Source organism: Podarcis tiliguerta (assembly GCF_965153285.1).
Source record: "Podarcis tiliguerta genome assembly, chromosome: 1".
Classification (NCBI taxonomy): Eukaryota; Metazoa; Chordata; class Lepidosauria; order Squamata; family Lacertidae; genus Podarcis; species Podarcis tiliguerta.
Window position 1 is genome coordinate 2,510,752 of NC_139534.1, and position 14,973 is coordinate 2,525,724.

Here is a 14,973-nt window from a genome sequence, read left to right on the forward strand (position 1 = left end):
ACTCTGGCTCACTGAAAAGTTTTCACCTTGTTTCATGTCCAAGTTCATTGGTTTTAAGGAAGCTATAGAATGGATTTATGAGGGGACAAGGCAAATGGCAAATCATGGAAGCAGCAGTAGGACAAAGCGAACACAAAGCTACCATTGTTGCAAACCAAAATAATTTCCCAGCCAAGGCTAAAACCTGCTTGGGAGCAAGGGTTTACTTGGGAGTATGAAGATGGGATAGAACAGAGAATGGATGTAGTTTGAAGGACCTCCTATAAGATTCAGCAGGGCAAGGCTATGAAGATATAATATTCTCAGCTTCTCAGAGAGTCAGAGGAAGCACAGAGATAATGTTGAGAGAACCCACCCTCTCACTTTCTGCTTTGGCCTTGGGCAACCAGCTATGGTAGTCATGAAAGAGCATCTTAAGAATCAAACCGAAATGTTTGTGCAAAAGGCACATTGTCCACTGCAATCCTGCATATCTTAATATCAATGTAACATAATATAGATGTATTATTGTTGGTTTATGTCAAATGCCTCCAAATCGATCTCCAGTTAACATTTTTGTGCAGATAACTCCCCCCCCCCCATTTCAACTCCAAATACAGATTTTTATTTTTCTCTGAAATATATTTTTTCTATTACGTATGGGATATGCCTTTCCTAAAGCAGATCCTTAAGGTAAAGGAGAGGGTCATGAAAAAATGTTAGTTACTAATATGGCTTCCTTTGTATTACAATTAACGTTGTATTACAGTGGCTTCCAGAATTAACATTTTCCTCATCTTTCCCAGGGTGATACCATTGTTTCCTGTGACTCTTATGGAGTGTTGAAACTGTGGGACATTCGGAGAGGCGTACCAATGGTGTCAATTGACGCAGGCCCACATCCTGGCAACCAAGTGGCCTTTGACCCATCTGGTAAGAGGCTCCATGAAACTGGAGGCTTTGACTGTTTTTCTTTTCCTTATTTATTTTTCTTTCAAAATAATTTGATGCTTAAAAAGAATTAACTTAGCTCCACTAGTTTCTGTTTCTTTCACATATTACCCATGTACCTCAGCTGAGTTCATACATTTCAGTTTTTTCAGAGATCGCACCATCACTTAAATGCATGAAACTTAAATCTCAAATTAGCCTTCACTGAACACTCACCTTTCATGTCAGCCATTGCCTAATAATGGCTCAGATTGTTCATGCATCAAAATGAGGTGGTGCAGTACACTATACCACTTAGGCTACAGGTTGCAGATACTACTTATGAAGAACACCATAAAATGTTTTTAAAATTGTGTTTATTTAAGAAAAAGTATAAAAAATTCCTGCAAATAGACAATATCAGGGGGAAAGGTTTTAGGCCAGCCTTTTCCCTATATTTCCCTTTCTATTTATAGGGAGCTTTCAGTGTAGACAAACATTTTAAAATCAAGTCCTGTACCTATAGTCTAAAGTGGTGCAGTCCATTTCACCACCCCAGTCTGTGGCATGCATAGAACAGACCTGAGAGGTGAGCAAAACAAGTAATATGTCTGAAAGATACTTGCTATTATTTAAATTAGTGGTGTTAAAAGTTGCTTAAACCTAAACAGAAAACAAAAAGCTTTTATTTACAGGGTTTTTTATATACTTTCCCTCTTTTCTGCCATTAAAATACTTATACAAGTATTCATAAGCCACGACTGATAAGTACTATTACTCTTACAGCTGACTTTGTACCATAATAGATGGTCTGCAACTCACAAGGAAATGAAATATATGTAGAGCACAACCACTTTTGCATCCTCAGCTATTTATAACAATATGTCACCTGCATTGTGAATGACTTTCCTTTTATTTTAAAAAGTAGCCAAGGTACAAATAGAATAAATGTATTTTATGTGGGACATTAATCTTCATTCCAAAAGCTAAGTAATTGCTCAGCATGAAACACAGGCACACACCCCAGACAGGAATGCACATATGCCTTTACTTTGTGTTTTTTCCAAATACATAGTAGATTTAGAGTAATAAAATAGGGACCATTGGTACTTTTTGCGATTTCTAAGACTCCCCACCCCCCAGGTAAATGTATGCTTAAACTCAGGGTGCAGAAATTCATCACATAGGAATGTATGCGCACTGACCTGTCTTTTGGAATATCAGTCGTTTTTATCAAACCCTCTTTGTGTGTCTCTCAGAATGCCTCTGATCTTGTCCAAGCAGGAATCTGCAAGTTCAGCTAGAAATATTTTAGGGCAAAACTCATGTGCAAGAAAGGCTGCTGCATATGAAAATGCTTGGGCTACTGGCACCTTTGGCAATAGTTCTCATGCCTAGCCTGTATTCATCCTACCATTCTTGAAAACAGGTGATAGATGGTGTTAGAGTTGACAGCACAAGCGATCTTGATACGCCTTAAAGAAAATGTTCTCAGAACCCTTTTGCACACGTGAACCACATTTGTCAAAGTAGAGATAAGTGTGCTTTCCAAAACTCTCATTGGATTAGTCTAGAAATTACTCAGGTTTGGGGGTAATACTTCCAAGCCAGACCAAAGAGATGGGAACAATAATCTACTTATGTGGGACAGTAAAAGACACTGAACATGCAAAATATGAGGAGTGAGGTATCAATAGGCAGCAAGTTCCAAAGTGTAGGTGCTGCCACACTAAATGATTGAATTTCTACAAATGCTGAATGGATATTATGCAGCACCAGCTGTAGTGCCAATTCTGCCAATCAAAGCGGTTGAGTGGGTACATGTGCAGTAAGGCAGTCTGAATTTTACTAATGTACCTCTTTAGTCCAATCCTATTCAATGTAATGACATTCTGTGACACTGAACAGGGTCAGGACAAAGAAGCATGGGGTCAAAAATCAAGGCGGGAATAGAAGCCAATCTCCTGTGTTTTTTTCACAAGGGGGTGGGCTTTCCTTGCACAGCCCTCTAAATTCCAGGCCAACTCATTGTAGGGACATTATATTAAATGGGATCAAATTAAGAAGCTGGTATGAATTTCCACAGCCAAGAACCCTGTGCACTGGCAGCTCTGGCAACTTGCTGGGTATTTGGCTGCCAAAGTCCTCATTATTCCTGGCTGATGATACTTTGCTGTCCTAGCTGTGCAGAGTATTTTGTCTTGGCCATGTGCTTCTTCCTCAGCTTGGTTTAATTTCAGCAAATATTTCTGGGGTGTGTAACAGTTTGAGGTACATTTTTTTTTAATCCAAGAGCCAGTCTTTGAACCTTGCTAAGAATGAAAACTAAAACCTCACCCTAGCTAGTATATATCTCCTATCCACATCTACCAACTGCTCACTTCTGAAAGACTATTTTGAACCAAGTGGGGAACTTTCCAGTAGGAAAAAAAAATCTTGTCAGATCTAGATAATTTAAATAGGTAGAACAATCCTATAATCTGGATAAAATCCAGAACTGTTACTACAGTAAAAAGCCAAAGAAGGAATGGCAAGCTTGAGTCAATGACCAAGAATGAAGTTCAGTTTAAAACAATGCAGTCATAACTCCCAAGCAATAGGGAGAAATATTACAGCAGGTTTGTTAATATTCTTTGAACATAATCTTCGTTTTCAAATTAGGTTCTGGGAAAACATATCTGCCTGCTACACACTAGTTACCACTTGTCCTTGTCTATGTTATGTATCAGTGCTACACATCTACATGCATTAGGACAGGCATAGGCAAACTCCGCCCTCCAGATGTATTAGGACTACAACTCCCATCATCCCTGACCACTGGTCCTGTTAGCTAGGGATGATGGGAGTTGTAGTCCCAAGACATCTGGAGGGCCGAGTTTGCCTATGCCTGCATCAGGGTCTTTTGAGAGTCACAGTGCATCTTAGAAACAACAAGGCTCTCTAAGGGGGGCCATGAGGCAATGAGAGCTTAGAGTAATTGAATTGGTCATTTATTACAAAACACAGACAACACGTAGGCTGGACCAGCAGTTACTGGGTTAAATTGATAAAGAAGGCAAGGACATGGACAAGGCTGGGTAGGTACAACAATGGTGCCAAACTGAAAATCACACTTTATTTGAAGCAGCACCTAGAGAGAGAGAGAACATCCCGCTAGTGCAGAATTCAGCGGCCAGGTTGCTCATGGCAGGACGGTTTGAGCATATTACACCGATCCTGGTCAGACAGCACTGGCTGTCAATTAGTTTCTGGGCCCAGTTTATAGTGCTGGTTTTGACGTATAAAGCCTTAAACAACTCAGGACGACAATACCCCAAGGTCTGCCTCTCCCCATATGAACCAGCCTGGACTCTGAGATCATCTTCTGAGGCCCTTCTTTGTATGCCTTCTCCAAAAGAGGTCCAGAGGGTGGCAACATGAGAATGGGCTTTTTTTGTAGTGGCCCCCTGTTTACGGAATGCTCTCCCCAGGAAGGCTCAACTGGTGCCTTCATTATACACCTTTAAGCACCAGGCAAATGTTCCTCTTTAACCAGGGCTTGGGCTGGTTGACATCTGATGCCCTTTTAAAATGTGGAAGGGAGGATCATTAGGTTGTATTTGTGTTTTTATTATGTATTTTGTGGGTTTTTATTGTGATTTTATGTTGTAACTGTCCTGAGATCTAGGGGTATAGGGGTATACCAATTTAATCAACAACATCCTGCCACACACATACTTGAATTAAAAAGTGAAATGAAGCTAGAGTGCAAAATATCTGTTCCAAGGTGAAAGGCCTTTTCCTCAGGGGTCTGCAGTCCTTCTGGATGTTGTCCTATGTTCCAAAGCACAGGGAGTAGATGAGTCGTTCCTTACAGATTCCATGAGGACTAGTTCACTCTTGTTTTTAGGTATTCAGTTTGTTATCCGCAAACATCCAGGGAAGAAACTGTGTCAGGAGACTGACAGCAGGCCAAGCCCTTGTAGGCAGTGTCAGAGCGTGTCTCAATTATGCCTGGGGCAGGTGCTGGCAGGTGGGGGGGGCAGGACGCACCAACCCAGTCTGAAATCCGCCCACCCCTAACGTCTGCCATGATGTGGTATAGGGGGCTGAACTGGGATGGGGTGGGGGGAGAAATGGAAATCACTGATTCCTCCCCAAGTTCAAGTGGGAAGTGTCTTCTCCTTTTGCAAGTGGATCTTTGGATTCAAAGCAGTGAATAACTTTAGGCAATTGCTTTGAGCTTTTTGGTACTTTGAAGAGATAAGTCCCATTGATATTCTCTTTATCTTTGTGAGAAAAGGAACACTTCCCTCCCCTGAGTGCAGCAAGATGGACAGTTATTTAATGGAGCCAGCTTTTGTGACACAATTCAGTGGAATTAAATGTTTTCATCTCACAAGACTGCATGAGTCCATCATAAAACGAAGGTTTAGAAGCGGCTGGGTACCTCTTAGGGCAATATATGGCACATTATGTTGGTTGCAGGCCCTTAGTTGACTGTGGCAATATTTGATTGCTGCTAAACAGTATCCTTTGAGGAGATGAAACAGCTGCAGCTGCACTGGATTTATGCCAAAATCAACTCAATGGGAAAATAGTTTGCCCTGAATATGTAAGTGTTGGAAATATCCTCACAGTTTCTGACTTCTCCATATGAAACTAAAGAAATCTGAAAGGTTTGATCATTGCTTGGGGGGGGGGGGTCTGGTCACAACTAATTTTGAGTCCACAAATCACATACTAAATTATCTTATTTTCTAAATAAGCTTTAAAATCACACTTAATCTAAAAAGAGGCATTTTAAAACTGAAGGTATGGGAAATTACAAAAACACATTCTCATTTCCATTTCTCCTCTAGTGAACGTTTTAGCTCCATACATTCTCAAATTTATATTCATCCTAGCTCACAGAGGGCTGTGATTAGTAAATTCCCACTTTGGATGTATTTCCAATTATTTGATGAAAATTCCTTCCTTTCATGCTGAAAGCTACATGGTTTCATCGCAAAGCCTGGCTTAGATTCAAGAGCTTCATCTTGTGATTAGCTTACTCCTGCAGACAATCAGACACTATAGATCCTTGAAGGTCATCTTATCCTTTCTTCCGTGAAAGCTTTTTTTAAAAAAAGATCAACAGCTTAGACAGCTTCTGTGCACTGAGTAGATTTTATTCCATTATATTAAAAAAAGAAATCAATTGCCTTCTGCAGTATAATACAATAAAAGAAGGGATTTACAATATATTGTATTGTGAAATTAATCTGATAATATTCATCCGATGATAATAATACTAATAATAACACTTCAGCAGACTACATCTGTTGAAGACACCTCATAAGACAAGTGGTTATATATTAAAAAGGAAATAATGCTAATTGCCAAATGCTTAGGATGATGAAGATCAAACAATATATCCCCTGGTGTGAGATACAAGGCAACAGCTTTAACTTAGCAGCTATCAGTTCAGATTTCCATCTGCACTCCCTGTGGACACAGGAGGCTACTGTACTAGACTTACTTTAGGTGCAGAACTTTGAGTGCAGAATTTCCACCATTGGTGCCTAGGGCTCAGGGAAGTTGTAGTCCAACAACACTTGACAAAAAGATCACGAATATATCAAACTGATTTAGATTAATAGGGAAACCCTAACAACGTCAGATGACCCTCCTAAATTAGACCAAGATCCATCTAGTCATGCTTCCTCTTTCCAAAGCCAACTGTGGCCAGTCAGGAAGCCAGCATGTGGAACATGAAGGCAACAGCAGCCTGCAGTTGTTTGCTTACCAGCACCTTGCATTCAGAGGTTTTCTGCCTCTGAACAGAGAGCACCTGTTTACCTATAATGCCTAATAGCCATGCATAGATGTCCCAAACACACCTAGCCCCCTCAGTGAGGACCCACAATTGGAAGTTTAATTCTTTATTGGCAAAACACTCAATTGCATCAGTTCCTAAGGTGTAAGAATCACATGCCCCACTCCTGATAAATAGCTAGCTATGCAGCTCCTTCTTCAGATTTGCTCTCTGACTCAGTTGGAGCAACAGTGCGCCACACCTCCTGACATGGTGCATGCAAGCAACTGGCGAGTTTTGCACAGCATCTCCAGCTGCTGCTGCTGCTGCTTTAAGCCCCTCCTTGTCCTTGGACACAGGGGGGGACGGGGGGACGGAGGAGATTCTAAGGGCCTAACTCTCTGGAACCATTTCTTCCACCTCTGTGCCTTCCTGCTACAGTACTCCCCCCCCCTCTCCTTCCATCTCTGACCACCCAGACTCTTTCCCCTGCCTCACAGGCGGCACAGAACCCCAAAAATCACTGGCCCCTACCCCTGGATCATCCTTCTGCCTCCTCTGCCCCCTTCAGACTCTATCCTGTATTACTTGGTTTAATCCCCTTTTAAAGTCATCTGAGGCAGCGCTCATCACTACATTTTGTGGCAGCCAATTATTTTGGTTAACTACGCATTTTTAAAGAAGGACTGCCTTTCTTTTCTGTCCTGGATCTGTTGCCTTGCATCTCATGTCAGGAGGGGTTGGGGGGGCATGTAGCAATGCCTTAAGAGAACAAAAAACAATCCTCCTATCGAGGGCATCACCCTGAACCTCATCTTAATATTCCAGATTTCGCACATCATCTCCATACTAGGTTAGTTTATTAATTTATACTGAATGGATAAAAAAATAGCATAAAATATATAGAAAAGACTGTTTCTTATCATTGAGGATTGAATAGGTTGTCTGGGCTTACATTCCACAGGGGAAGAAGATTCTCCCTTGAGTTCATCAGATTTTATTTTTTAGCAAGTTAAGAGGAATTGTTGAAGGGCAACATCGTTGTGTTTATATACTATGCTATTTCTAATGCAATATTTTTCCCTCCCTGTGGAAAATTTCCTTTTAATAATGTTAATTTGTTATTGTAATTTTATTCCTTGAGAAATCCCTTTTGCACTAAGACTTTGAAGTTAACTTTTCTCTTTTGTCTTAATATTTTTGAAAGCTCTCTTGGCATGGAAACAATGAGATGAATTTGAATGGAATTGTGTGAGGTGTATCACAATTAGAAAAAGAGGTGAATTATCATGAATTACTGCTGTTGTGAACTATATAACTGTGAGGAGACATAATCATTTGATTCCATGAGTGACAGACTTTTCTGCTTCTATGAACTTTAAAAGAATGTAAAAGATATATATGGACTCCTTTGGAATGAAGAGTGGGATATCAATTTAATAAGTAATAAAAATCTAAAAATATATATTTAAACCTCCATTTTAAAGGCGTTTTCATGGAAGATTCCCCAATAAATTAGTGCCAGAGTAAATAAATTATAGCTGATATCTCATTTATGCTTATACAAAATATGAAGAACACTTAAGATTGATTCACATGTGTGTGGTAATGTCTCTTCTGATAGCGTGATAAGTACCGTATTTTTTGCTCCATAAGGCACACTTTTTCTCTCCTAAAAAGTAAGGGGAAATGTGTGTGCGTCTTATGGAGCAAATGCAGACTGCGCAGCTATCGCTAAAGCCAGCACAGCAAGAGGGAGAGCTGCGCAGCGCCTCTTGTTCTGCTGGCTTCCCAGCGAAGTGGGAGGAGGGAAGGAAGGGAGCCTAACCCTAACCCTTCCACCAGCAGAACAAGAGGCTCTGCACAGCTCTCCCTCTTGCTGTGCTGGCTTCAGCAATAGCTGTGCAGCTTGCTCTGGCTTTTCCGGGAGGTGGGAGAAGGGACGGAGGGCAGCCCGTCAGTCCCTTCTCCCACCTCCCGGAAAAGCCAGCAAGAGCTGCTCTATCTTTAAAGGGTGAGCGTGTGAGTGAGTGAGCGTGCGAGTGAGTGTGTCTGTGGCTCTTGCTGGCTTTTCTTGTTTTCCTCTAAAAACTAGGTGCGTCTTATGGTCGGGTACATCTTATAGAGCGAAAAATACGGTATGTAGATTAGTCGACTCATGTTGGAAGCCAGGCCGGAGGTGTTGGGGAAATGTCAGTTGTCTGCCATGAGGAAGAGGCATGCTCAAACCATTGCTATGGCAACAGGGATGCAAGTCCACCTCACTACAAGAAGTGACTTGATGGGAAGTGTGTGGAATAGTCAACCATGCTAGTGGCTAGGCAGGAGGAGGTGGGGGAATCAGAGTTGTCTGCCATGGATTCCTCTGTCTCACTAAACTGGAATTTCTTAAGGAACTTTGAGAGAGGAACTAGTGGCATGCACAACATTGTGGCATTGTTTAAGGGCAGAAAGCTGTGCAGTTGAGAATAACTTTCCTGGGGCTGCTTGACCAATCTGATCTTTTCAGATTTCAGTGATGGATCCTTAACTCCCAGCTTAATCCGTGGATTGGATTTCTCACTTCTCTGAATTGTTGGAATGCAGTTATTGGCATATAATATATGTATGTTGTTGGCATCCGTCTGTTTCAAGAGACAGTGGAGTGCACTTCTGTGGAGTGAAGTCACATTGTTGTGTTAACAGCACCGAAGTGACCTCCCCAGAGCGCAAGCCTGGGCAGTGTGCATGGAGGTCCTGGGCTGCCCACTTGAGTGTCTAGTGTTCCCTCCTCTGCTTGCTCTACTCAGATCTCTGATGTTGTTTAAAATATCTATTTTCCTCTCATTGTCACCCTCGGCTTGCTGTACTCAAACTTCTGCCATTATTTGAAATCACCATTTTCCTCTGTGTCTGAGATAAAAAACAAAACTATTTGTAATACAACCCTCATGAAAAACTAAGGCTGCAGTACCCTAGTCCCCAGAAGAGTGTCCCAAGGGCCACAGGATGGCTCAGAAATCCCTCCCAAAGGGCAGAACCAGAGTTCCACCCTCAGAGACAGAGATATGATCCCCAAAGCCCCTCCCCACTGCCATGGAAACCTCCACAGCCCTTCCCTTACTGAGTTAGAGTTCTTCCCATTACTCCAACACATAACCCCCCAAAAGGAGGGAGGTGATATACTCCAGCTCTGGATTTAAAAGTGTTGCTGTCTAATTCCAAAGTATAGTGTACAAGCCCTGTGGTTCAGAAACTTGCTTTATTGAAAGGGAGATAATAGTATCATAGAATCATAAAGTTGGAACGGACTCCAAGTCCAAGGGTTATCCAGTCCAACCCCCTGCAATGAAGGAATCCCAACAAAAGCGTCCATGACAGGTGGCCATCCAACCTCTGCTTTAAAATCTCCAGTGAAGGAGAGTCCACCACCTTTCGAAGGAGTCTATTCCACTGTTGAACAGCCCTTACAAGCCAGAAAGTTCTTCTTGATGTTTAATTGGAATCTCCTTTGTACAGATGTGATTCACAAGTCTTTTTGACTGCTACTCCCAATTAGTTCACACTGAGACAGAACAGGGATGGGTAACCAGTGGTCCTACAGATGTTGTTGGAGTCCAGCTCACATAGTCTTAACCAGCATGATCAATGGTCATGTTGGTCCAGTGGTCTGACAACATCTGGAGAGCCACAGGTTACCCTTTCCTGGAGCAAAGCAGGAAGTCAAGCAGGCTGGTGAACAGAACCAGGGCATAGAATCTGGATGGAGAAGGAGATCCCGTGGAAGAAATATGGGATCTGGTGTACTCACCTGAGGACTGCAGAGCAGGGTTCATGAAGGAACTAAAATTTAGAAGCTAGTGAGCTGTCAGAAAACTGGGGAATAAACTGTATGTTGTATTGGTTTTAAAGCCATTGTTTTCCTTTTGTAAGAATGAAATCAAATTGTATTAAAATAGTTCATCTTTTCACAAAAATTCTTGGCTTTCCGTCTCATCCTCATCTCTTACTCACTTTTTCTGATCCCCTTCAGAACTTCCGCACTCATAAGGCTCTATATGATTATTTATTTCATTTAGATGATTTATTTACCACCCTCTGTAGAAACCACAGGGCAATTTGCAAAGCAAACAGATAAAATGCATAAAATCATGCAATCCTTTAAAAACACATAGCAGCAAATCACTATATTCGCCGTAATTATTCTGAGAAGCTGTTTCACAATTTCACAGCTCTAATAATTGTGTTTCTACCATAAGTCTTTGAATGATCAGTGTTCCTTCAGCCTGAATTTAGTTCCCTTTCACTCACCACCTATCCCCTCTTAAAATAACATTTTCTGATGCAAACAAACCAATCTCTTTTAAAGAGTCAGTAGATAAAGCCTTTTGAAGAAAAAAAAATCAAAATCAGTGTGAAGAATGAAATTCTTTAGAATCAATAATGAGGGCCTCAAGTTCAGATAGTGGACGTTTGTTTTAACATTTGCTGCTTTGCATCTAGCCCAGGGAATGATACCCATTAGTCTTCATCACATTTCTTTCAGAAAACAAACACACAAAAACCTCTGTCAGGAGTTCACTTTTTTAGGTAAAGCCCCATTCTGTCCTTTGTAGTAATATTCTTTCAATATACTGAAAAACATGGAAAGTGTTCTGTTAATTTGTGAATATTATGTTGTCTGGGAAAGCTCACCATACTACTACTATTGAGGTTATGTTTAAATCCAAGTCAGGCATTGAAATGTTTTTTGGGTGAGCATGGAAAGAACTACAAGTAAGATTTTGTATCCACATTTACCAGTTCTGTACAACTATGTTGCCTTTAGAGTTATCAGATCTCCAGGTCTGACCTGGGATATCCAGGTTTGCCTGGTCCCCTCCAGCAAGTAGGTAAAGGGCTCAAATTTCAAGGTAGGTGAAAGCATATTTAAGAACACTTTTTAAATCAAAAAGACTGCTCTGTGTTCAGCTTGCAAGCTTCAACCTAGCAGGAGCCAGCTGCAAATTATTGCATAGATTCTCCAGGCGTTTTACCTCTCCTTAAGGGAACACCGAGCAAGAAAGAAAACTAGGCTGGGCTCAAGAGGAGGAGGAGTTTACGCAGATAGATATATGCATGCCTGGAACAAGGTGTGGTGCTTCAGAAGCAGGCAGAGCATATGAAATGCTGAGAGACAGGGGTGGAGGCTGAACTGCAGGAGGCGTTTATTTTCAGCACTGGATCAGGGCGCCTGCTGAGTTGCTAGAGCATGAGCCTCATGCTGGGCAAAGGATTCTTGCATTGCGGAGGTTCGGCTAGATTACCCTTGTGGTCCCAAGGGGGGAACCAGATGAGGTCAGGTTTGCCTTGGAAGCAGATGGAAAGAAGTCCCTGGATTGGTTCCCAATTGCATCCCACCATTTCCCCCCTTTTGCCTCTAGGACAGCTCCCCCTATTCCTCCCACAAAAAATAATTCAGTTGGGAACCCTAGGAATGGGGATAAGACATCACTTTGGATATGGAAAAGAGTGGAGTGATTGAAGTGGGTGGGGGGAAGCATATGTAAGAAAAACCGGGTTGTACAACCTAAAATCTGGATTGAAGATGGAAGCTCCTGATCTCAGGTTTGGGCCCTGAAACCACAAGGTCTGGGATGCTTCTGACCTGGCAGCCCTACTTGCCTCCATAGATGATTGTTGTGCTAAGTCTAAATTCATTCCGTACTGGCAATTTCATATGTTTAATAGCTATTCAGTATGGCTTAACATCACTCCTATTTGGCACGGCTTGGGGTGTCTTCTAGCACTTCAAGGGTTGCATTCTGTGCATGCTGATGGCCTGTTACCAGATGCCCATGGAGAACACTGTCCAGGCTCATACATCTCAGGGCTGGAAATCCTCAGGGTCTGCTTGCCTCCCCCTGCAATGGCCATATGTCAAAGTAATTATGAGAATAGCCCATTTAGGTGATGTGTGATTCGTAATGCCAGTGTCACCAAGGTAAGGAAGGCATAAAGTATTGGAGCTTGCAGTTTGTGGATAAGCCAAGTACTAATGAGATATATTGTTGGGCCTCAATTCCAACCATGTATATAATAAACAGGAGTAATTCTGTCATATCTCCATGCTGAATGAGATAACAAATATAAATTACCTGGCTCAGAACTACATAAATGGTTAATAATAATGAAAGTTACTAGCACCTCATTAATAATATCAGGAATGCTTTCTTCTGCATTTAATTAGAATTTTTATCTCATCTTAAACTGATGAAATATATGCGTTCATGTTGCCTCTGAATGGGTTAGGATTTTTATATTCTCTCGGTCGTAGTAATAAGACAACTGTAAATCATAGTCCTCCCTTGATATTACATTTTCACATTTATGTCCCTGCATGCTTAGTATTACAGGTTGGTTCCTTTTTAGTTTTCAGTATTTACAGAGTGCTCACATATCAGTCCTATAGGGCTGGACATATGCTGCCCCTGCTCGGTGGTATGCCTGCCACATCCAGTAATGGCTCAGCCCAGGACAGGATAGGGGGAGGTGGGGGAGGAAGAAAAATTTAAAATGCCAGCAAATGAGGCCCACTCCCATGTCCTTGAAATTGCCACCACTGCCCACCCACCTGAGAATCTGGTGGAGATCACTGATATCTGGTGATCACCAATGTGCATGGATTAAAAATGTATATTTTTATGCCCTCCCATGTTGCCACAAGGGAGCTAATAGACTGGACTTACATCATCTCTTTAAAAGGTACTGCAGAAGTACCGTATGTTTTAAATGTTTAGTTTGCCTATTGTTGCACGCCACCCAAATCTCTGAGCAATGCAGTGGTTCCAGGCGCTTACCCAGCGTGTCTTTATGATATATGGTTTAGTTACACAACCTGAGTCTGCGGTGGAGGGGCTCCCCAGATGAGATCAGCCATTGCGCTCTCTCTCTGTCTTTTCCCAGCTTGCTGTTCTACATCACAGCGAACACTGCTCTGCAACTCAGGCTCTGTCCTTCCGTCTGGGAGCTGGAGGAGGGGCCCCATCCATTTACCACCTGACACAGAGCCCCCTTTCCTTGGTTCTCTTAGCAGCCTATCGCCCAGGTGATTACCTCATCAGGAAGCTAGCCTGGCTTGATTAACTTTTAGCATTTGCTAGGACCATCAGTGTCTGGCATCCACAAACTCATAACAATATTTTAATTTCATTTTTCTATGTTTAATGAGAACAAACAAACATGAGAAAAATAAAAGGACTATCTGCTAAGAACTTAGATTATAATTGCAAACCAAAAATTAATTGGTTTTTTTTTTCCTAGAGAGGATACCTAAAATTGAGTAAAATCTTTTGTAAGCTTAAACGTAATCAGTGTATTTGTCTGCATATTGTTGTTTACATAATTTTAATTATATCTCCAATTTATTTTGAGCATATAATTTGGAACATTTGCACTGAACTTCTGCTTCTGTTACTCAGAATATGACCAACAAAGCTTGAACTCTGCTAGTTACAAATTTCTGGATGTAAATGGCTATAATTTATTTTATGTTTCCCAGATATCAGTCTTGAATCTTGTGACTAAGTTTTCATATTATTTGGAATGCATAATATGTGTCCTTTGTATATATGCCTACTTGGAAGGGAACTGTATTGAACTCAGTCTTCCTTCTCAGAAGACATGCATAGGATTGTGTAGTAAATTTTCCTTCGGTTTCCTACTGATGTCAATAGCACTGCTAACCTACATGCAACTCATCATTTTCCTAAGTTTGAATCTGGGAGAGGTCCAGAATTCTCAATGCTGTCTTGGAACCCTTCTGATGGGCAAAATGCTGAATATCCATCTGAAGATTAATCTTGTCCTTTAAAATAAGATCATTTTCTTTCTTTCTTCATGCAAATGTTCCCTTACAAAACTGAGTACTTCCTTCAGATAATTACTGCATCCAGCTCAGCCTCACACAGTACTTCATAAAATGATTCTCCTGATTCATACAGGCTTTTGGGTGTTGAATGACAGGCCCTTGGCTTTTCTGCTTGTTAGATTAACATCAGAAAGGGGAATTTGCATCTGGCCGATTGGCCTTTAGTCATCGAATCAGCAAATGGAGCTAATGTTGAATAATAATGGGAGAGCTTGCTTCCATGTACTCCAGGACACACAGTATTTCATGTAGTATGCAGCTCACAGGAGCAAAATCACAAAAGCTATTTAAAACTGAATGCATCTTATTCATCATGTCAGTGGAGGTTATCATTATATGTTCCAGAGCGTTTATGATTTTCAGACTCAAAATGATGCAGTTGCCTATTGGACTGAGGATT

At 41.4% G+C, this 14,973-nt stretch overlaps 1 protein-coding gene across 3 annotated transcripts in view; it reads left to right on the forward strand.

The window, feature by feature from the left end:
- Positions 1 to 14,973, forward strand: part of SPAG16 (sperm associated antigen 16) — a 388,967-nt gene that overhangs the window by 296,756 nt on the left and 77,238 nt on the right. For all 3 annotated transcript variants that reach the window (XM_083399945.1, XM_083399947.1, XM_083399946.1), the window contains one exon: positions 786 to 912. In XM_083399945.1, the coding sequence (XP_083256071.1) occupies positions 786 to 912 (127 nt within the window). The remainder of the gene's footprint in view (positions 1 to 785; positions 913 to 14,973) is intronic.